We start from the raw sequence: 23,502 nt of genomic DNA, 5'->3' as shown, positions 1-23,502 counted from the left end.
TTAAAAAAAAAATGGGGATAAAAATTCTTTTTTTTTTATAAAAATTAATTTATTCATTTGCAATATCGCATGAGTAAATTACATTAAACTTTAAACTAGGTATTATATAATTAAGTTTGATATAGACAATGATTTTTCGTATTTTAACTCCTCCATAAGGCAAGGCTATAATCCAAAACTCAGTTAAAATTCACAACTTTGATATTCCAATATTATGGATTGGATTTTTTATTTAAAATTTTATTTCATATTCTCTTCAATTTAGGATATACTGTAAAAAAAATTGTTACGTTATCTATTTTGTAAATAGAAAATTGTATCCATCTGATAGAAATTAAAGTAAGCAGAGTGGACGGCCGTGGTTGTTACCGTGAGGGTGTGAGCATGGTATCACGGCCCACATCTTTTAATAAGGTATAGCCCCCCTGGGTTTCTTGTGGGGTTGGCAAAGCCCTCTCCCTCTGCTTGTTAAAATCAAATTTACACTTCACAAGCAATCTCAATTCCAATAACCACCACATACACCATACACCATACACCCTACACCATACTTCTCTCTCTCTCTCATTGCTAGAGAGAGAGAGAGAGGAACAAAGGGTAGGTGGAGGGTTGCTTTCTGTAAGGTATTATTATTGTCAAACTTTGGGCGATTGCTTTTATTATTTGCTTTAGGAGGGGGTCCCACCCCCACCCCCAATCAATTTTAAAGATTAAAAACTTAGAGATAAGAGAGAGAATGACCCTACGCCCTGTAATTTTTAGTACTGATAAGTCTGTGAACTGGGCCCACCCCACCCTGTCTATGACAACATAATGGATTACATCAGCCCCACCACAATCATTGTGCACACACATATATTATAAAATTTCTTCAAATATAATGCAGATACAAAAAAGATGTTCCCATTCATCATTAATAATTATTCACTATGAATATCTTTTTTAATCATTACAAAATATTACATCAATTCATAACTATCCCCAATTACAAATTTCAATGCTCATTAATTGGTAATCACCGTAACCCCACCCATCTATCAAGTTCCATTTTATTGAGCTAAACATTATCCAACCATCAAATTTATCTGTATACGAAATTAAAAGGACAAAAAAAGAAAAGGTTAGTTTAGGTTAAATTCAAATATGAAAGATCCAAAATATTCTTAGATCAGCCTTCTCCGATACATAACTTGCAAAGCAAGAAATAATAAAAACAACAACAAGAAGAATTTGATTGTAATTTTCCGACGCCTAAACTAGTGGAGACGTATATGAGAGATCGTGAAGATTATAAGAAAATAGTATGTAATCAAAGTTGTACCTAGAGCGTAAAGGGCTAGTACTGTAAAATTTCTGAATTGTATGATTTCACATGAACTATAGACACTAAAATTAATCAAATAGTGATTATGAGTTCATATATACCTGAATTTAAATTGGATCATGATCGGGTGGAAACAACCCGAATAAAAAAAGTGTAAATATGGATAATTAAACTCTTATAGAAAAATGGGCAAAAAGAAAGAATTTATTTTCGACAACCCCTAGTCAAAACTCTTGTTTTACAGCAATAATCGGGAAAGGGGATATGGATTAGATCAAATGAGGAGATAGAGGTCTATACTAGATAGTGATTTCTCCCCTTTTCAACGTGCTTGAAGAGCCGATCGATAATTTAGATCCTGTAGTTACTCGTACAATATTTCCTATTCATCGATCTACGCCTGCCTTGATACAGTTTTACCCATCCTCCAGGAGAGTTTTATAAACAAATACATATTTTTGGTATCATCCTCAATACTGAGATATACCATAAGATCTATAATTTGATTCAAAATTCCTCCTTGAGGCAAATACTTTTATGCATACCTCTTCTAGTTGCTCCATACCATACTCTATTCAGGTAAGATGATATACACTAGCTAATAGTCCGTTCGGTGCTACATCATAGGCATATTGGGCGCATAGCTAATTGTAACCGATTGAAGAGCAGGTACTGATATTGCATTCGTGTATTTCAATTAAAAGACTTGTAGTATTGCACCTTTGGGTAAAAATCGCACTTGGGCCAATTACTAATTGTGCTTAGAAGATTTTGATTTTTTTTAAATACACAACCTGATAATATTACTTACTCTATTCTAAATCCACGAACAGCCATTCCTAAAACACATCATATTGTATATATTTAATATATTATATAAATAAATTCTAAGAATTGACCTATTTTGTAAGTTACAAAAGACATCGAACTTTTTATACATCTACGGTTATAAGATAACCCCACAGTAGTATTCATATAATTTGACGAGCTCTACATTACCAGTAACATTGAAGTTCATTACATTAAAGTGCAGAATTAATGATTTAACTATTAACCCACTGTAACAATAATATTAAAATATTTTATTACATGCTAGTTTGATAGTGTGATCATCCAATATGGCAGCAGATCTGGGGGTGTGGCATTAGCCAATTGCTGGTCCGGATAATTTAGATTTCAGAAGCTTTACATGACCAACATGCCCTATTCTAATTTGGTGTCAGAATTTCTTTATTTTATTTTAAATATTTCCTTTTTTGGGATAATGGAAAGTAAAGGTGTGGAGAGAGCAAGTTCCTGACCAGGGTGGTTTGAGTAGCGCCCTGATTGGATCATGTATAAATTTGATGGAAAATATCCATGGAATATGCTTGAGAGGAATAATGTACACAAACAGAGTCATCTAAATTGGGGGACAAAAAGTTGTAGCATGGAGTAAAATAGTGATTGTTAGTCACTTAAGCAGCTTTATTGTTACCAAGAAAAGGGCAATTTTAGTTCCAACACGATTCGATTATACCTAATCGAATTATATAGTATACGTATTATATTTATTATATGATTGATATATTATTTAAAATGAAAGAGTAAATAATATCTTAAACACAAAATGAAATTTATTATATGTTTCATTCGATATAATATAATTAAAAGGATGTTTCGATGAGATTATGAGCTATTGTAAATTATTTGATGAATAATTTAGAAAATGAGCTTATAAATTTTAAAAAATAGATTTTAAGAATTTATAAGTTTTTCTTTCTTTTAAACTCGATTAATTCTTTTTTAAAAATCTTAATGAGTTAGTTATTTGTTTTTAAATTAAGAATAAATTATAGGATAAAATACATGTTGTAAATTAAAAAATGTAATATTTACCTCGTTGGTTGGACAAAAATACCTCTCATACTTTGAATAATTACATTATTCTTCAATATATTTTAGCATTTTACACATTACATATATAATATAACCAACAACTCATATATATTTTTTAAAAGAAATTGACGAATATATATGCTTAACTAAAAGTTAAATATTTGTAGGAAAAAATAAATAAATATAAATATTTTATCATGTTTTTAAAAGAAAATATATTCAAAAAACATATATGTCATTAATCATTTTTATTTAAAAGAATAAACAGTTAATAACTTAATTTTATTTTCAAATTAATAATTTTTGTGTGTGTTTATTATACTAATTCATTACTTAACTTTGAGTTTGTAAAATATTATCAAATTCAAATTATTTAACTCACTAATTATTTATTACTTTGTTCTAATTAAAAGATATTTTTTCAATTAAACTTAAAATACAAAATTATTCAAAAAAGAAACTCTTTGAACTATATATATCTATAGTGTAAGGGTAATATTGTTCAAAAATTTAACTATAGGGGGTAAGTATTATATTAAACAATTTAGGGGGTAAATATTACATCAAAAATAGTTCAGGGGACAAAGTGTATTTTATCCTAAATTATATTTTACTGTTTAACTATTCCCTTTTTGCACTTTGCCATCTATATTATAGGTAAATTAAGAGTAGTTACACTTACACTTTCTTCAAAAATTCTCTATTTACACTAGAGTAATGTCATTAAAGTTTGGACAAAAAATGCTTATAATAGCAAAAAATTACATAAAAATTTTGGATCCTACCCCTCATTTAATATTTTCATTTATATTTTTCTATTTATAAAGAGATAAACGTAATAAATATATACAGAAAGAGAGTGAGGTCGACGTTATTATAATTATTTTTCTTTTAAGTACAAAATTATTACGTGAAAATGTTAAATGAGATAAACTGAAAATTTGTGTAATTCATGCCAATATTAATATTTTTCATCAAAATCAGAACTAAAAAAGATTAGGTATAAATAGAGAATTTTTACAAGAAATGTACGTGTGAATTGCTAATATATAATCCCATATAATTTCTATTTTGATGTGATTTAACTTTACAAGTAATGAGGTATATTTCTTTCCGACCATGTTCTACGTATCTCTTAAAAAAGAAAAAAAAAAGTCCAATAATCACTTGTCTTAAAAGATGAACAGATCCGAACACAAACCTGGCTTTAGTAGCTCACACTTCTCCTCATCTCTGAAAATATTATAATATAGAACATCATATTAAAATACTATAATCCATATTATTTTATATTAAATAAAATAATACGCCGATACTTCCTTATATAATTGTTGATTTGAAAGGTTTTACTAACGACAGTTTCAGAAGTCGGAGACTCCCAAATCTATGAACTTTAGAATTATGTTTATTTAAAATGATGGTTTCGTCTCGTGATGTGATTAAGGCTAAGATTGAAATTTTATAAACACGTTCGAAATTATGAATTTGAGTTCCACTAAATGTTGTAGGTATTTCATCTCACTTTATGTGTTTTATTTTATTTGAGTTATTATAATTTATTTATTACTATTAGTTATATTGATAAACTATTTAACGTGTTGAGATGAATTATAATTTATTAATATTTTTTTAAAAAAAAGTATTTGTCAGCAGATGAAATTCTTATCCTATGAGTGCAAGCCAACAAACGGTCAATAGTGTACAAACCCAAGAAAGTCAATATTCTTTGCTTGGGACCTCTAAATTTTAATCTTTTTTTTACCACTCCCAATGCACATCCACCACGTGTGAATAGTTTTCCAATTTTGTTTTTATTTATAATTATCTGCAAAAATTTCACTGCCCCACTCCCTCTTGTCTGGTCAAAGTAAAAAGCCCACACCCCACAAAGTAAAATGCGAAGAAAAAAAATTGGAGTTCACGAGCTTTCATAGCAGTCATCTACATTGTGTTTGGACCATCTATGAGATTTAATTAATTTAAAGTATGAAACTTTATTCATAATTTGATTATAGAAAGTGATTTTGATTTATATTGCATTCGAATACGACTATGATCTCCACGAGGCGGAATGCGTTTGAACTTGTGTAGCAGTTTCGATCCCAACAATAAATTCATTATTAACTTGTCAAGAGCTAAAGCCCTGACATGTTGAAACGTTTAGTTACATTTCAATATTCTGGTAAAACGTTCAGGTGCACATCAAATATGTGACAATGGTCAACCTTTATTATTAGGTCACAGTATACAGTGGATAATCTCATTGATTCAATAATAATTATGATTCAAATTGAATATTTAACAATAATATGAAACTTCTATGATCATGCTCAGAGATAATTGCTACGTTGGTCAAACCAAAAGAATTATAACATTTAATTATCCATAGTTTCCATGACTAAAAATAAATACCATCGTAAATATTCATTAATCACAGCTGCACAATGTTTGTTGGTCGTGATTTTTGTAAGTACTATTAAAATATTTATCATGACTCTTAATCGTAACAAAAAAACACTTTTTATGATGGATAAACTAAATTTTTGTATCAATTTTATCTAATCATAATTAATAATAATTATTTATCATAATATTTAATTCATAATCATTAAAAATGCAGGCAGTTCAAATGTTTTTATTTCTACTGTCTATCTTCTCTTTCTTGCTTGTAAAATAGCGTTTGGGAGGAGAAAAGGAAAATCAGAGATATGAAATCCTGTTTTAGGTGGTAAAGGGGTGGGGGTGGGAGATTCAATCACTAGAGGTTTTGAGTCAATCTCAGGGTAAATGGTTACTTTATTTTTTACTGTGGAAAATGTAGGTGGTAAAAATGATGGGGGTATTGATAGTTTGAGGAGGTAGAGTGAAAATCACTTGACACTTGTCCAAAGGTCTGGAACCTTCCCCCCAATGAAAACAGAGTAAATTTTATGATTATTTATTTCCCTTTGGTCATAAACTCCAATTTCTAATTTTTCTTGGCATCAATTAAAGCTCATTAATAATGTAACATTGGGCTATTACAGTTACATTCACGTTTCTAATTTTAATACCATTCACTTCTAATCTCAAGTTTTTGGTTAGAGTGAAGAGATTGATTACTTCATTCTTCAATTTTCAAGATATCAATATGTAATTTAACACAAATAATAAAAAACATTAATGTAACTTAAATGTAATCTCAGAACTCAGTAATATGAGGTCTGCTCTATAAATAATAATTATATATATGAAATTAAATTATCAGACTGATTCATCTTTTAATTATTTAATTATATGTATGTAAAATTAACGTGGCATGAAAACCTAATTTTAAAAAAAAAAAAGGACAAAAATGAGGAGGATGGTTTAGGAGTGGAAACTCATACGAAAAACGCCCTACAACTTTCCCAACTCCAAAGAAACTTAACCAGAAAACGAGAAAGATAAATAGAAAATGAGATTGGGAGAGACCCAGAAAAAGAGAATATCACGTTATTCAAATGACCCACCACACTCAACTATCTATCTGCCCTTCACGCCGCCCCAGATGGCACGAGCCCCTTCATCTCCCATTTCTCATCTCATCACCCCCACGCCTGCCCTCCATTTTTCTATCACATTTTTACACTTTTCCCTATGAATTTTAATCTCCCCAGAACCCACATATCCCTTCTGTTTCCTCACTAGGAAACAATCACATATATCATCTCCCTTTTCTCAATTATTTTATTTCAATATTATATTAATTTCAGATTAAATAAATTTATGTAAATTATTACCCCAAAAAAAATTCATTCTTTAATCAAATTAAAATTAATTATACCTAAAATATAATTAATTTAATTTGATTAAACCTTGTCTTGATTAAAATTTGCTCGAAAAAGAAAAAGGAAGGAATTGGCAAAATATTTAATTTATTTTATTATTACAAAATGAGGGTCCAGAGACCTTTTCTTTTTTGGGGCTTTTTACATGACCCTTCTGCATAAAAAAGAAGGGGTATAAAGGAAAAAAGAAAAGAGAAAGAAAACCAAAATCCCTCCCATCAAATCATTTCTCTATTTCAACTCCGACTTAGATGTATACGGAGATCTATATATTGCATTATGTAATTAAGTGAAATTGTTTTAGAAAAAGAAGTTAGAAACTTCTGGAAAAAAAAATAGAAAAAGAAAAAAGAAAACAAAAATTTCTTTTTTCTTTTCTCAGAGTTTTTCTTTGAGGAGAGAAGCTAATCCGGTGACCACCACTTTATTTCCCCTTTCCAGACTCTTCGGCCTCACCGCCGGCAGCTGCCATGTCATCGACGGAGGGACCTCCTCCTTCGCCGGAGATTTGGGTTCCTCAGAGTTCGTCTTCTCACCGAAAATCAAATCTAATTCTCCAACTTCACACTCCAAGACTTGATTCTCGGGTTCGGGTTCGGGTTCGGGCTTGGGTTCCGTGGTCTCCACAACGGCGTCTTCATGGGCTGGGTTTGTTGGTTTCAGCTGTGTGATGCGGGTGTGGGGGCTGAGCCATTTGGATTTCATGTATTCAGATTTACGCCAAGGCGCGATGTGCATGCCTTTCTTTTTGAGGCTCTGCCGAGCGGCCTCCGACGCAATGGAAACGATCTGAAGAAGCCGATCAGATTTTCCGACGAAAATATATGGCAAAGACTGCAGAATCGCCTTGTAGCTGCTCGTGGATCGGGCGATTTCGAACTCCGATCGGAAATCCACGTCGATTAAAACCCTTTCGCCTTCTACGATCACATCAATGTATTCGTACTCACCTACAGATTGAGAGAGAGCCCATAAATTTTCAGATGACGAATTATTTATTCTTTAAAGAAAGGAATTTAGTTTGGTATGATTTTAGATTCTGATGCATTCATGAGTATGAATTTCACCAATTAATTAGTCATCAGGTTTCTTGATTTCATTTTGATGAGAAGATGGGACTTTATTGAAATCAAACCATCAAAACTCACTTCAGCTTATGTAGAGGTTTAATAATATCCGGAACTCGTGAACGACAAAAAAATACCAAATTTGGAACCGTAATTTCACAAAAAAAGCGGACAGAAATAACAACATCAACACGAATACAACATATTTGCACACAACAAGTAGCAAGTAGAGTTGAGAGTTACCAGCTGGAATGGAGGAAGACTTTTCCCATTTGGATTTACAAAGAGAGGCGTTATAACCAAGAGCTATCAGACCATCGGTGACGATTTTCCTCAAATCGTCTTTTCCTTTGCAAGTTTTGTTGTTCTTTTCGACGATTTTCGAAGTGTCTGCTAATAGATTTCTCTCCGCCACACTCGCGCACGGTATCAAACTCTACATTCAAAACACCCAAATCACAAGATTAACCAAAATACATTAAACCAAAAGAGAAGAACGTAACTCCATGAGAAACAGAAAAAGCAAAAGTGAAAATTCCTTACCTTGAGAGTATCGGAGGGGTCACTAAAAGAAGAATTAGCCGATACTGAGTCCGAGAAGAAATCGAGCTCGTCGTCGGAGCTGTCGTTGCTGTTCCCGTTAAAGCAATTGCATCGGTTCCGACCGCACTTCGCCGCGGCGGTGGTGGACTGTTTCTCATTGTTGTCTTCAATAAAATTCTGAACCATTTTATCTAAACAAACCGAGCTCGGCTCAAACTCAGCCACCGTCGCCGTGGCAACACCATCCTTTTCTCCTCCGCCGACCGGCTTTTCAGCCGATGAAATTTTTAGAACACCGTTGAACGGACGGTCAAAAAGCCGTTTCAGCCGAGATTTCACGGGCGGCTTGACAACGTCGCTTCGGATCGAATCGATCGGCTGAATTCTCATCGGGAAAGGCATTTTTTTACAGAACAACTCTTGTGGAAGACCTAATTACACTCTCTCTTCTTCAGCCAGCTGAATTAAATTCACGGAGCTCTTAGAAAACCACTACACTCGAAAAAATTACAAACTATACTTCCAAAACTTTCAACTCCAGTAAACAGAAAACGTCACCCAAAATTAGAATATCAAATTCTCCCACACATTAGTTCATCCTCACATCATCCAGCCACCAACATTTCCCCACAAACACCAAAAAGATCAGAACAAAATTTCACTCTGAGAGAAGCTACAAAGACAAAATTCGCTCTTTCTGTCTCCACCAAAAATTAAAAAAAAAAAAAAAAACCCTGATATTCTTAGCTATCGGTTATGGTTTTTCGTGAAAAACGTGACGGTGATGAAAGGAAGCAGGAGCATTGTATTTACAAGAAAAGGACACGAAACTTTCAGATGCCGGAATTTTCATTTTCCGGCGAAGCTCCATTGCCGGCGGTGAGATACTAGTATGGAAGCTGTTTTGGCGTGTGAAGTCTCTATTTTTCCATTTGATTGCTCTTTTACCCCTTCTTTTCTGGAGAGTTTTTTTTCGATTCATGCGAGGTAGAAATGACTGAGAGGGGTTTATATAGGAACCCACCCTTGCTGACCAGGACAGACTGCCACGTGGAGTCTCGCGTGGCATGGATTACCCTGAAATCCGGGCTGTAATCAGCTGCAAACGATTGTTTCATTCTCATAAGCTTAACTGCACTGATCTTGACACGTGTCCTTTATGCAAATCTCTTTTCCTTTTTCTTTTTGGGTTCTCATCTTCTCTTTATTTCTTTTCTTTTTCTTGAGATGAATCCTGCATTTATTTGATTTAATGGAAAAAATCAATCAACATGTTAAATACATGCATCTTCATTGTTTTTGATTCAACCATTCTCCATCATTCTTTTATCTTTTTGTATTATAATGATCACATTAATATTTTAATAAATTTAATAATTCATAAACTCATTTAATACATTGATATAACTAAAAATAATAAAATAAAAGGTAAATTACAACTAGCACCTTCAAAAATTAGTATAATTACATATATTTTCTAGTTGAATTCCCCTTCCAAATGAAAAATAACTATGCAACACCTAAACGATGTGGTCGATATTACTACTTTATTCCTATAATTTTTTTTTGAATAGTACTAAAAATATAAAAAAATTGAGGATGGGTAAAATAAATAATGTATAGAGAATATTAATTATATTCCCGTAAAAATATCTTAAATTTTTCTAAAAGTATATAAAATTATAATTCATAATGCAAAATGATATTTGGTCAGTTCACCATAAAAGTTGAATGAAGAACCTAATGGAGGCTAACAGAATGAACTGGACATTGATCGAGTCGCTATCTGCATCATTTGGCGCTGTATGTGGGAACAAGGCCATGTGCACCTTCCAAACCCCTCGTCTGGGGGACTGATGACGTAGGCAAAATAGTCCCACATTGGCGAGTTGCAAGATCAAGGAAATATACTAATTGAAATAAAATTTATTATTTTGAAAAAAATAATTATTATTAACAAAAGACAAGTGCAAATATTAAGCAAAAATAGTATCTCTTTAATATAAGGACAAAATAATTTTTAATCAATTAAACTTGTTTCAGAAGTGTTTTTTTTTTCTTCAAACACTACTCAATTTAGTTTTTATCTGTTTTTCAATTTTCTCATAAATACTACTGACTTTAATTTTACTATAATTTTTTTATATAAAAATTATTTCTCTAAAAAACAGAAGTTTTTGCAAACACTTGGCAAGAATGGCAATATTTTGATTTTTCTTCTAGTATTAGAAGAGTTGAAATTGTTTCTAATTTCTCATAGTAAGAATGCCCCTCGCCCGCGGTTAAGTACAGTGTTTGGTTTGCCTGTTTTCCTACCTCGTTTTTTAGTATTGATAATCTTCAAAGTGCAATCATAGTCAAAAAGAATGAAAACAAGTCCCCTAATCCTTTACACGCTCGGGGGAATTAATTACATCAACTTTAGAACAAAGCAAAAAGTCCAAGATTTATAGATTGTTTCAATCCCAAACATTAAATACACACATAGGTGTTTAACATTTCAACCTAAATCCAAGCTCTTAATTGCCTCGGAATTATGAAAAAGTTTTCGACAAATGACATCAATAAAATTAGGTAAAACAAGACAAGTCGAACGTATAAAGTATGATATACATAAATATATGTATATATTTATGATGATATATTAAACGTTAGTATTACATATTCTCGAAGACCATAGAAAAAAAAAAAATAGCTCTACAGTTACAGACAAATATTGTAATTTCTTTTGGGACTTCACCAACAATAACTTTTAAGGACAATAACAATGCACCCTTTATTTCATCATGATACATCGTACTCTAAGGATAACATGTTACTGTTCAAGTTTATGGATGTTTCAAGATTTATGAACAAGACTCCTAACTTTTAAGATGGTCCACATGGGAAATTTGATGCAAGCTTCCAAAACCCAAACCAATCAAAATAAAGGCTATCTGCTACTCTTTAAGGGTGTGTTTGCCTTAAAGAGTATACTTTGATCATCTCTTCTCTTTCTCCGTGTAATACAAATGTATTATATCTTAAGGGTATCTTTCTTATTCTTATTGTTCTCTAACAATCAAAACGTCGAGCGTGGGTCGAGTCCCACGAATTTGGGTATATGCCTACTTCTACAATAGTTTTTTGTTTATTTCTCTTATTTGAATGTATTTGTTGATTTGAATTATTAATATATTGAAATCAATCTTTAAATTTAAATGCACTGAATAACATAATAAATTGCATATTATAATTAAAAAAAAAAGTCGATCTTGAATCAAAGTATACAAAGTTGCTGTTCGACATGTTTGATTCTACATGCATAATTTTGAATTCAATTGCAAAATAAATAATATATATATATATATATATATATACATATATTGTTGAAATGGCTAAATTACCAAAGATGAAGTGCCCATATATGGACCAGATAGTGACTAATTTCTCTACACATAAACACAATCCATAGCTAAATAAATTAATATTCATAATTAAGTACAACCTAAAGAGAGGTCAAATTTTATGTGTAATTGATGATGGGTTTATGACATGGTCCTATACATACATATAATCACACCCACAGTTTTACCGAAAATGATGGTTAAGTTTACTTAATTGCCTTAGTTAACAAATCTAAATATTTAAATTCTGCAAATTTTAAAATAAAATAGATTTTTTTTTTTTTTTTTGGTTAAGAAGCTTACAGAAATCTAAAGTCTTATTTTGAGAGCTTGTATAATTTTTTAAAAAACTTTTACCGAATAATTTGACATATTATATTTATAATCAAATTAATAATTCAAATACGTTATAGGTGGGAAGAACTACTAATCGCGTGCTCGAAGTATTCATATTATTTGGGTATCTTTTATTTGTTTTATATCACAAAAGAAAAAAATAATCATCATTCAAAAATATTGAATAATGTGAAATAAAATAGTAAATAACCCATCGTCATTTCTCTCTCTTTCTCCCACTCTCTCTATTTAAAGAAAATCAACCTCCAAATTGAGAATTTATTTTCTTTTTTTTTAAAAAAGAAAAGGTTTTTATTTTTAAGATATATATATTCCTTTCAATGATGTCTTCAACTTTTATGAGACAAGAGTTTTGATGATATATCTTTTTAATGATGTCTTGAAATTATTGAATTATCTTTGTAATATCTTTTTGAATACTTTTGGGAACATGGGCTCCTTATTAATTAATTTTAAGAATTCTTTGCTTTTTATTTTACCTTTTGTGACATTTGTAACGTTAATGGCTTCATGAAAATTTGTGTCGGGAGGGCCCTAACCAATTTAAATCCTTCACACAAATTAATCCACGTGTAATGCATTCGCATTTATAAAAAAATGAATACGTGAAAAGTCTTCCCTGCAGTAAAAATGATGAGAATTAAAAAAGTAAAAGAAAAAAAAAGCGTATAAAGTAACCATGTACTATACGTCTCCTTTAAATTATGTATACACGACTTTGTTTCTGATTCTTTTATTACAAACCAATACTGTAATAAGGTGCACTTTTCAATTTCTTGTCCATTAGAACCGATTCAAAATAGGTATTTCGTTCACATAAAATAAGTATAAATTAATTAGTTGGATGTACGTAGATGAAAGCTTCATAAAATGTAGTGGTCCGTATGATATCTAGGTATCAAATTCTGCAGGAATATATTTATGTATATAAATGTATATACGTCCACTTTTTATACTAATTCAAGTTTTGATAAAATTAAAAAAAAAGTAGGTACAAACGATATAAGTTGATTTTCATAGAAATACGTTGGCGCTCTTAGTATTGGAGAAACTTATGGGCTTCTAAAACATGACTTACAATTCTATTTGTCCATCGATGAACAATAAAAATATGGGATGATTACATTTTTATTTTTTATTTTTAAATTTGGTGTAATTATATATAAAAATTCTGTATTTTGAAAAATTATACCTAATACTTCTAAAATTTGTTGTCATCTAACAAATAGGTCGTCATATTAGTCAAAATTTATTGAATTTATTGATATTAATAAAAATATTAAATGAAAATCGATATTTACCCTCAAGTGACGTATTACAGGTTAAATAAATCTTTTGTGACTAAATTACCCTTATAATAGTGAAGATATACTTCCCATATGCATCAATGTGTGTGATGTATAAGGGTAATTTGGTCATAAATAGAAGAGTTGCAATAAATCAATAATAAGTTAATTGGGTGGGGGGGTTAAATATGAATTTTCACACGATTTTCTTGTTAATATCATCAAATTTAGTAAATTTTGAAGGGACTTATTTGTTAGATAAAGCAAATTTTAGGGGTACTAAATATAATTTTTTAAACTAAAGAAAATTTATGTATAATTACACCAAACCATAGGAGAGGGCCGCGTAAGTATCCCTAAAAATATCTCGCTACAACTTTTTCAATTTCTTCCCCAACAAAAAACCTAAATTAATTTGTGGTTGTCATACATTGTTGAAAACCTCAAAGATTGTAACTCAGCACTTATTCTTTATGCAACAAGACATTTGCCTCAATAGATAGAGAAAATGTGGGTGGGGTAGGGTAGGGTAGGGTGGGGTGTACAAAAATCAACATCATTTTCTATCATACTTCTATTACAGTTGAAGAAGTAGGTCTTGTTAATGAGGTGCAGTTTTTGTGGGTCATGTGTTTGTTTATCTTTATATAAAGTAGACAAGGCATCAAAATCCGACTTGAGAATTCTGATGGTATTGCTACTGCCATATCCCATCACATTGATAAAACCAGCATAGACCCTCAATTATGGAATGGATCATATATATATATATATATATATATATTACAGTGTGCCGGTGCAATCAATTGGGATGATATAATTTAGACCATCTGATTACAAGAATATTTTTTAATAGCCGTAGATAAGAACCTTGTAATCAAACAGTTTTGGTTGGATCAATTTTGCCAGAATTGATTTATCTTAGAATTTACGCCCTCAATTATTGGCCACCAATAATGTGGATACGTACGACATCAATGTTCATCATGCACGCACAAGTGCAGTTTTATTTTTCATTTAGATTAAGATTTTAGGTTTGTCATACACTGACATAATTCAAAACAATCAAAGAATTAAACCGATGTACTTTCAAACAATTAATACATAAAATCAACCATGATGTACAAATACTTTTGAAATATAATTATATACAGTATTGGGTATGTCTCAATATAATACGTGAAGTATGAATTTAATACGAAAATAAGAATATTAAATAATATTTGGACAACACATGTGAATTAATACTAAAGAGCTAAAAAAGCAAGCTTTTGAAGTTTGGGAACACATAATTATGCCCGAAAAGAAGTCTAAATGACTTAAAAATTTCTTTCCATTTGGGTATAGTTGTCAAGTGTTTCTTTTCTGGGAGTTGGGATTTTGACAAAGAACTTAGCATTATGTCACTATTTGGACAGTACATTAACTGCCCACTCTATCTGTATTGTGAGCTGGACAGACTAAACCTCCATTATTGATGCACTCCAAAGACCTAATTTTGGTGACGCATTTTAATGTATCAAAACAAAAACTCTTCTATTTATTACATCAGTTTCATCCTAACTAAGCAATTGAGATTCAACTTTTCGACACTCTTCATTTGGGCAAATTTGTAATTTTTATGATATTTGACAACGCTGCCGGATACTGTGACGATCTGTGCAAGTGTAAGTCACAAAAGAAAGAATTTGAGCGACTATAAATATAGGACCATTCTCAGTACCACGTAAATTTTTTTTACGGTCTTATGTTAAAAATTTTACTTGCAACACTTTACACAAGCTACATTTGTCTTTTAATGAATGAGGGTTGCACCATATGCGTCCCAAAAAATACAAACAATTTTATTGTGATATGCAGTATATGCAAAACACTCCGTATAAAAAAAGAATAATAACAAACTATTTTTTTATATTTTTTAAAATAAACAATTTATCTCTTTAAATAGGAAAGTAAATTACTCTAATTTAAAAGAGATAGGAAAATAAATTATTATATTTTTCTTAAAACATAATTTACTCATTACAATATCACAATGAATAAAGTGCATTAAACGCTTTTGCTTTCAGCTATGATTTGTTTTGCTTTGTAATTGTCTAAATGTATATATTCCTTGGAGACATACCAATTAATTAAGTTCCCCAATGTTAATGATTCTAAATATTTTTATTTTAGCAGTTTCCTCTCATTTCATATATTTATTTAACTTGCAATAAGTCGGTAATAAATAAATCAGGGGCAAATACATATTTTTTTTAAGTTTTTGTTAATATCAACAAATTCAGTGAATTTTTTTACTAATGAAGGGACTAATTTGTTAGGTGGAGGCAAACCCGAAGATGCTACATTTAATTTTTCAAACCATAGGGGATTTACGTGTAATTACCCCACAGTTTAGGAGAAGGGAGTGTAATTATCTCAATAAGTTATTACGTTATTTGGATTAGCATGTCAAAATATTGTGACAGGGATTTCTTTCAGTTTCAAGGAAGAAAAGAACAGCAGAGATTAAAGCAATGGTGAAGTAGGTAGTTGATACGTTCAAAAAACAGGTACTAGAGTTCGTGTAGGAAAGCTAAAAACCATTCATGGGTGCTGCTTTTTATCATCACTATTTTACATAGATTTGCTATTAATGAATAAATAAGATAAGGGCTGTTTGGACGCACCGATTTTGACAAAAGAAAGTTGTCACACACATTAGGCAAAATCGTGGATTTAAATTAAGAATGATGGTAACAGATGACGACATAAAGGTGGTTGATAAGAAAAGCTAAGGAGTACATGAAATGAAATGATGGCTTTCTATTTACTTTTCTTCAGCCTTTTCACCCAAACCTCTCTCTTTTGGAAATTGGTGGTTTCATTCTTCCCTTTCTTTCCTTTTTTTTTTTTTCTTAAAGAAAAAATAAACAGATTAAATTTTTTATTTAGAACAGATTTAGTAACTTGGTTACAACAGAGGATTAGGTGACTCAATGCACAAAAGAGATGTCCACTTATTAAATCTTTGTTTAAGATGAGCAATGTTTTGGTTGAAATTGTATGGGTTGATGATGACTCTCATATCATCAATCCACCAACTTTTTCAAGAAAGTAAAATTTTCATATCTTTACATGATAAGAGTTTTGTGCAGGAAAATAATGGGAAAATGTTAATTTTTGCTAGTAAATGATATCTGGGAATCAGAATAGCACATTCTGTTTGTGAATTCTGTGGTGTTGATGATACCACAAGAAGCGAGAAAAATCTTGAACGAACCATTTTGTGTCTTGACATTGTGCTTCAAGGGTTTGAATGTGCAAATACTAGTAAACGACCCTGCGAATTTAGTAATACTGTCCACATATAAATCACTTCTCAATAAGTGATGTGTGTGATACTTGGAACATTATTGAACATATGTGCTTCTGTGACTGCTCTCTTGGAGTCTAACAATGGAAACAATACAAATATGAGAATATGTAAAGAAAACAGGATAGTGGTTTGGCAGGTGGAATAAAGGCTTAAATGTCACTTCTGAGAACTTTTTTCCTGAGATTGTTTTCAGGGGCAGAAAGGGGTAAGGAAAGCAGGGCCCATAGCATTATGGGTTTTTTGATACTACTGTTTTGATGTGAATTATATGAATAGGAGAGGTAAATCAAGAACCACAATATACGACCCCCCCCGTCTACTTCTGCATAGCTGCTTCCTCTTTGAGGAATATACTTTATAAGTTGCCAAGTTCTGGAGAACACCTATACAAGTCTTTGTTCATCTATACTTGATGTAATATTTGGCATAATTCTGATATGAGAACATCCAAGAATCATAAAATTGTATAATGTTAAGAGCTCACCCATTTTTCAATAATATTTTTAAAACGAAATGACAATTCAAAATGCTGCATAATAGTTAAGGAAATAACTAAGTTGACATGGATTAAAAAGGCGGCAAGAGGGTTAAAGCTCCCTCATAATACAAGATATGTAGAAGTGAAGATAGAGCTGGGGTCATTGCTGATAAAAGTCGGGAGATAACATTCAAATTCATGGTCAAGTTTCAGTGCAGTTGTATAGTCCCTTTCAGAAGGTTTTACTTGAAACCTCAGAGTCTTTTCTTTGACAGATAATTCAGCCAAAAGGAACCTTAAATATCTATAGCACACACAACTGCAGCTCATACAATTAGAAATAAGTGAAAACAATGACTCAGTTAGCACAGGTGAGTTTGTCAAGCTATCTAAATTACTCGTGAGACAATTATCATAGACTAATCCCATTTTAGGATCTCTCGGACTTCACATAGTCATAGAAACGTCTGTTGAAAAGTCAAGTTTTTGCCACTACCAGTAGCTCAAACCAGATTAGTCTTTGTAAAAAATGATTGCAGCATACTAAGGACATGGGATTAAATAAACCACATTTATACCTCAAACCAGATTAGTCTTTGGAAATATTAATTGCAGCATACTAAGGACATGGGATTAAATAAACCACATTTATGGTCGTAACGAAAATGCTAAGAGCTACATGACAAACCTGTCAGGTTCATCTTGCTTTGGCAATTCCTTGTCTTCTAGACTTGGGATTCATGACTTGATCAGATAGCTGAATAATTCAACAAATGATGATTCTTTTTGTCAAACTGCAAGGAGTGTAATTCCTTTCAATGGGTCACTCATGGAAAAATTATTATTGTATTGAGATCACCAAGACCACTTATAGGGGAAAACCAAAAAGTGGTATAAGAATGATACCATAGAACAATCAACACTGATAGTTTATTATAAATATCTGCTAATTGATCCAAATGATTAAGGACATCTGAAACAAAATGAAGCTTATAAGTTAACAAGTCAAAGTAAAATACATCACCATTTTGAGACCGTCGAAAAATGAAAACAAAGAGAAAATACATCTAAACTTAGGGCCTAAATTTGCATCACTCAGTATTTGCTACAAAGGAAAAAAATTTCCTCAAGGCAAAGTTGCCTTTCTTGCTGACAAACATCCAGCATTGGAAGTTGGGAGTTCATGAGTCTGGATTTGATTTATATTGATCTTCCAACAACGATAAGTACCATTTTAGCCACCTTTCTACCCAAATGGAAACAACTTTTCATGGGACATTCATAACTTGAATAGATTGCAACATGTCAGAGACAGATATAACTAAGTCGCCTGACTTTATCATTCCCCGAGCTTTCAGCAAGGAGAAAGTCTTGTTGAGGTTGCTCTCCATATCATCAGAAAAACTCAAACGGAATGGTATGAGACCCCATTGCAGGTTCAGGCGTCTGCGTACAGAAGTCGTCGTGGTAAATGCAAATATGGGGCAATCAGGTCGGCAGCGTGACAAAAGAGATGCCATGTGACCAGTCTTTGTATAAACAAAAATAGCATCCACCTCCAAATTGTTGGCTGCAATATAGGATCTGAGATCAGCATCTTAAGCAAGTCAAGATAAAAGAGGGCATGAAACAAAAGGCATAGCTTTAGATCTGTTCCCAAAATTGTATTTCATGCTCTTCTTTGAGATGTAAACATTTCATCAATGAGCGCCAAGTGGATGCTGCCCATATAGACCAAATATTCTAGCAAGCAAAAGAAGTATAATTATTAGGAGATTTCAAGTCTAGTGTAGTATAAAACCAATTTAAAGGAGTCATGCTTGAGAGTATCTTATGTTCAAGACTTGCATATGATGGCATCTCATAATCCCATATCCTTTGACAAGGCACAAATTATTAACAAAAGTTCATTTAACTACAAAAAATCTGTAGACAAATGGTTCTTACCCATCTTAGCAGCAGAGTTGCATATCTCTTCTGAAATGCGGTCTGCAAAAGAAGATGCTATGCCAGGGAGTTCCATTGCTTCATGACGTTTCTCCTCTCTCCACCATTTCTCAATTCTCAGGCTAACACTTCTCAGAACAGTCAATGCTTTCTCAGGGAACTGGCCCATGGCAGACTCACCAGATAGCATCAAGGCATCTGCTCGCTGGCGAACTGCTTCTGATACATCAGCTACTTCAGCTCTGGTAGGTGTTGGGTATTCTATCATCGATTCAAGCAACTGACTTGCAACAATAACTGGCTTATTTAGTTGTCTGCAGACTTGGACTATCTTTTGTTGTTCTGATGGAACCTGCTCCAAGGGGATCTGTGCCCCTAGGTCTCCTCTTGCCACCATAGCACCATCTGATGCTTGGATGATTTCCTCCAAATTCTTTAATGAGTCAATACTTTCTATTTTTGCAATGACAGAGATGTCACTGCATTCACCACATCAATTCCATTAGTCAAATGTACATAAGTTTTGGAACAAAAAATAAGTAGGTGTACATTCCAGAGAACACAGATTCAAGTTTCAGAAGAGCATTAATGGAACTCCAAATATTTCCAGTGCTAGCATATCTGGGGCATATGCGAACAGCTTAGCAATAAACTGGACATTCTTCCATAATACAGTGTGAAGGCATGACCAACAATATTCAAAGAGGCCAGAAAGGTGGTAAACATCCCATATCTATTCGCACGCGAGTACAAACAGTAAAAATCTGAATAAAATTGAAAATATATCTCACCTATCACGAGCTCGTGCCTGAATATAGCTCTTAAGATGCTTTATAACTTCCGCAGACTTGACAAACGATATAGCGAGAAAATCAACACCCTCCGCAATGCCGAAATCAATATCCAACCAATCCTAAGGTAATGCTTAAGAGTGAGAAACTTACAAGCATATTGCATGTCACTATTATGTTAATAAAAGTGACCAAACAATGACATGTTCAAGCTATTCACAAGCCATTCCAGATAATATATAAATCTAACTTATAGGTTGTCGGACAAAACATTTATACTTCCTCTGCCACTCATACACAGTAGGCTTAACTCGTCCTAACCTATAATTTCTGGATCTTTTCCGTGATATTCCAATTTTATTTTAGGCCCTTTTCTAGTATACATATTTTAGACATAAATAAACCATAATATAGATTGTTCAGCACAACAACACTTCAAAACACAGGATTACTCTTCCCTATATAAAGGCAATAGCTAACAAAAATATACACCATGATCTATTTTTAATGCTGATGCAATCCACGCTAGTTGGACTTTTGCTACCACCTGAAAAGGAAAAAATCAAACTTCGTTCATGTCAAACATTGTTTGAAGGCCTGATGTCTCTCGAACGAAAGTTTTCCAAAAGCATGACTTTGAATGGAACACATCACACATAACATGAATTTGAATTTAGTTATAATGCTATCACCTGCATTCCAATTGCTCCAGAAGTTTATACATTTAGCATTCCAACCAACAATAATATGAAATTTTCACAAAACAAGGCTTTAAAGCATAAACCTGGCTGAGGCAAACCGTAAAATTTGATCTAAAAGAAATGAAATCTAAAGAAAGAAAGACAAAAGAGATGCACAGACCTTTGAGGATATTGTAGGGAGCATTGCATTACGTTCCCGCACTAAGCTCCCATCACGCCAGAATGTAAGATTAGCCCGAGGTAATAGAAGGCCAGGATCTGTACAGCGACACTTGACATCTGGACCAATTTTCTCAATCACCTCAAACCTCACCATTCCACCATCTACTAGAAGCTCATCACCTACTTTTACATCTGTCATGTGAGAACAGCTTTATTAGCACTAGACATAAATGCTTGTTTAAGGCTTAATATGTAAACTATATGAAGCTGGATGATTTTAACCTTCAGCAAACCCATCGTAGTTTACATTAATAGTGCGTTCAGGAAGACCGGAATCAAAGGCTCGGACACTGAATGTCCATATTTCACCATCCTGCATAAGATTACAAAATCCTAAATTAGGTCTAGACATGATAACATTACATTATGCATTGCAACACCAAACAATTTTCTTGCTGCTTCAAATGAAAATATACCATGCATCTCTCGAAATACTTCTAAGAGTAAGAGAAAATTCGACTAAGCTTAAGATAAATCACATCTACTTTTGAGCTTCTAATACATCTTTTGGTTCTGGAAGATGTTAGATCGTATCTTTACAATAATCACAAAACATAGCTATTTGAGCCTCATGATGCTTTCACCTCACTAATACATTTTATTAGCAAGGAATATTAAAGGGGATCTCTAGTTTATAATACTTCTTTCAGAGATTAAGGCTTCCATTATGCTGGATACAGAATCTTAGGCAGAAGTTTAACTCTGAAAGTGTTGTGTAACTTTATACTAGTATTTTAAATGTGGTGATCGAGAATAACCGGTGCAACTCATTTAAGTAAGAAAGTACTTTTGGGAAAAAAGTATTTAGGGATGAAGTATTATTTTCAAGTCCCGAAAAGGAATTTCTGGAAAGAGGGAGTATAATACACTCTAATTCATTTGTTTGGCAACTATCATTTCGATATTGGTAATCAGCTTTTTTGTATTTAGTAAGCGGGTACAAAGAATCAATTTTTTTTTCAGATTATGGATCTATTATACTCGTTTTATCAATAAAGAATTGCATAATTCACAAAAATGACTTCATTTTGCTAAAGTGATGACTACTAGTTTTTAGATATGCACTGGTCTTTCCCAAAATGGTTGTTAATGTGCGACCACCTATAGGCTAAATATACAGCAGCCTAACAATTCTAACCCGAAGCTAAACAGATGACAAAAATATCCGGACCCATTAGCACCACATTCTACTTTCAAACTTGAAACGAACAGATACAGGCTAGCATAAACCCGTGTTCCACGAGGGCATCCAAGAATGTCCCATTTTCTCAATAACTATAATTCCACTCTTATCACCCCATTAAAGTTTCTATCTTTTATGATTAGCATCAAAATATAATAATGTTAATTCAATAAAAATCTAATTCCATCAGATTCTCAATGAGTACCTCAGCTTTCGCTGACGAAGCGCCACCGAGATCCCCCATGTGAATCTCACTCCCCTCAGTATCCATCATGATCGCCACCGCATACCCTTTCTCCTCATTCAATCTCCTCACACGCTGAATCACCTCGCGATGCCACTCCCTCGTACCATGACACATATTAATCCTGGCAACATTCATCCCTCCAACCGCAAGCGCCTCTAACTGCTCCGGCTTACACGTGGCAGGACCGATCGTGCAAATGAGCTTCGTTCGCCGCGTGCTCCGGAATCCGTTCTCCTTGAGCTCCGCCTCCGTAACGGCATCAACCTCAATCGAGCTGGAATCCGAAACCAGAGGAAAAGGGGCGCGGTCCTGCACCGCCGAGGAGCCAGCGCCGTTGTCGGATGTTAAGATGGAGGGGTTTGGGTCGGATGCAGAAGCTCTGATGAACAATGAGGTTTTGATAGGGTTTTTGGTGAGCGAAAAGCGGGAAATGGCAGTGGCAAAAGGTGTGGAGCGGCGGGATATCAAGGGTTTGGGGGAATGGGAGGTGGAAATGGAAAGATTCAGTGCCTGCGCCATGAATGACCAAATTCTTCTACTATAGACAGACCGCCGCCGTGGATAGTAGAAATAGGGCAGAAGATTGCTGGGGATAGCGGAGAAGAAGAGGGGCGGAGATTTCTGCAGAGAGTCCAATCAAGAGAGGAAAGTAGATGACAGTGAGAGATTCTGGAGGTAATAAAGGAGGGGGCGGAGAAAGCTAAGTGAGCAGAGGAGCTTGGGAAACGTCGTTGGACATGGAGATTTAGGGGTGGCCGCGTGGGGGAGTAAAATATTATTTACTGATTTTTGGGGGCTAAAAAGGCGTTTCGAATAAAAGTCATTCTAGATTCATGTATAAATTATAGGATTAATTACAATTAGACCCTCCAAAAATATAAAATTATAATTTTCTCAAAATCATCTTTTTTTTTTAAAAATTGTA

General features: G+C 32.9%; 2 protein-coding genes across 2 annotated transcripts; both read right to left on the bottom strand.

The window, feature by feature from the left end:
- On the bottom strand, positions 7,082–9,613 carry LOC105171616. The gene is made up of 3 exons (XM_011092780.2): positions 8,622–9,613; positions 8,322–8,514; positions 7,082–7,961 (listed from the first exon to the last, which is right to left on the bottom strand). The coding sequence occupies exons 1-3, from the start codon at positions 9,021–9,023 to the stop codon at positions 7,390–7,392; spliced, it is 1,167 nt and encodes a 388-aa protein (XP_011091082.1). The 5' UTR covers positions 9,024–9,613; the 3' UTR covers positions 7,082–7,389.
- On the bottom strand, positions 18,416–23,357 carry LOC105171615 (pyruvate kinase isozyme A, chloroplastic). Its single transcript, XM_011092779.2, has 6 exons — positions 22,536–23,357; positions 21,370–21,460; positions 21,086–21,279; positions 20,225–20,346; positions 19,434–19,912; positions 18,416–19,056 (listed from the first exon to the last, which is right to left on the bottom strand). Exons 1-6 carry the CDS (start codon positions 23,094–23,096, stop codon positions 18,755–18,757), a joined length of 1,749 nt encoding a protein of 582 aa, XP_011091081.1. The 5' UTR covers positions 23,097–23,357; the 3' UTR covers positions 18,416–18,754.

Source organism: Sesamum indicum, linkage group LG10 (genome assembly GCF_000512975.1).
Source record: "Sesamum indicum cultivar Zhongzhi No. 13 linkage group LG10, S_indicum_v1.0, whole genome shotgun sequence".
NCBI lineage: Eukaryota > Viridiplantae > Streptophyta > Magnoliopsida > Lamiales > Pedaliaceae > Sesamum > Sesamum indicum.
The sequence above is the reverse complement of the archived record's forward strand: the minus strand, read 5'-3'. Positions and strand labels throughout refer to the sequence as shown.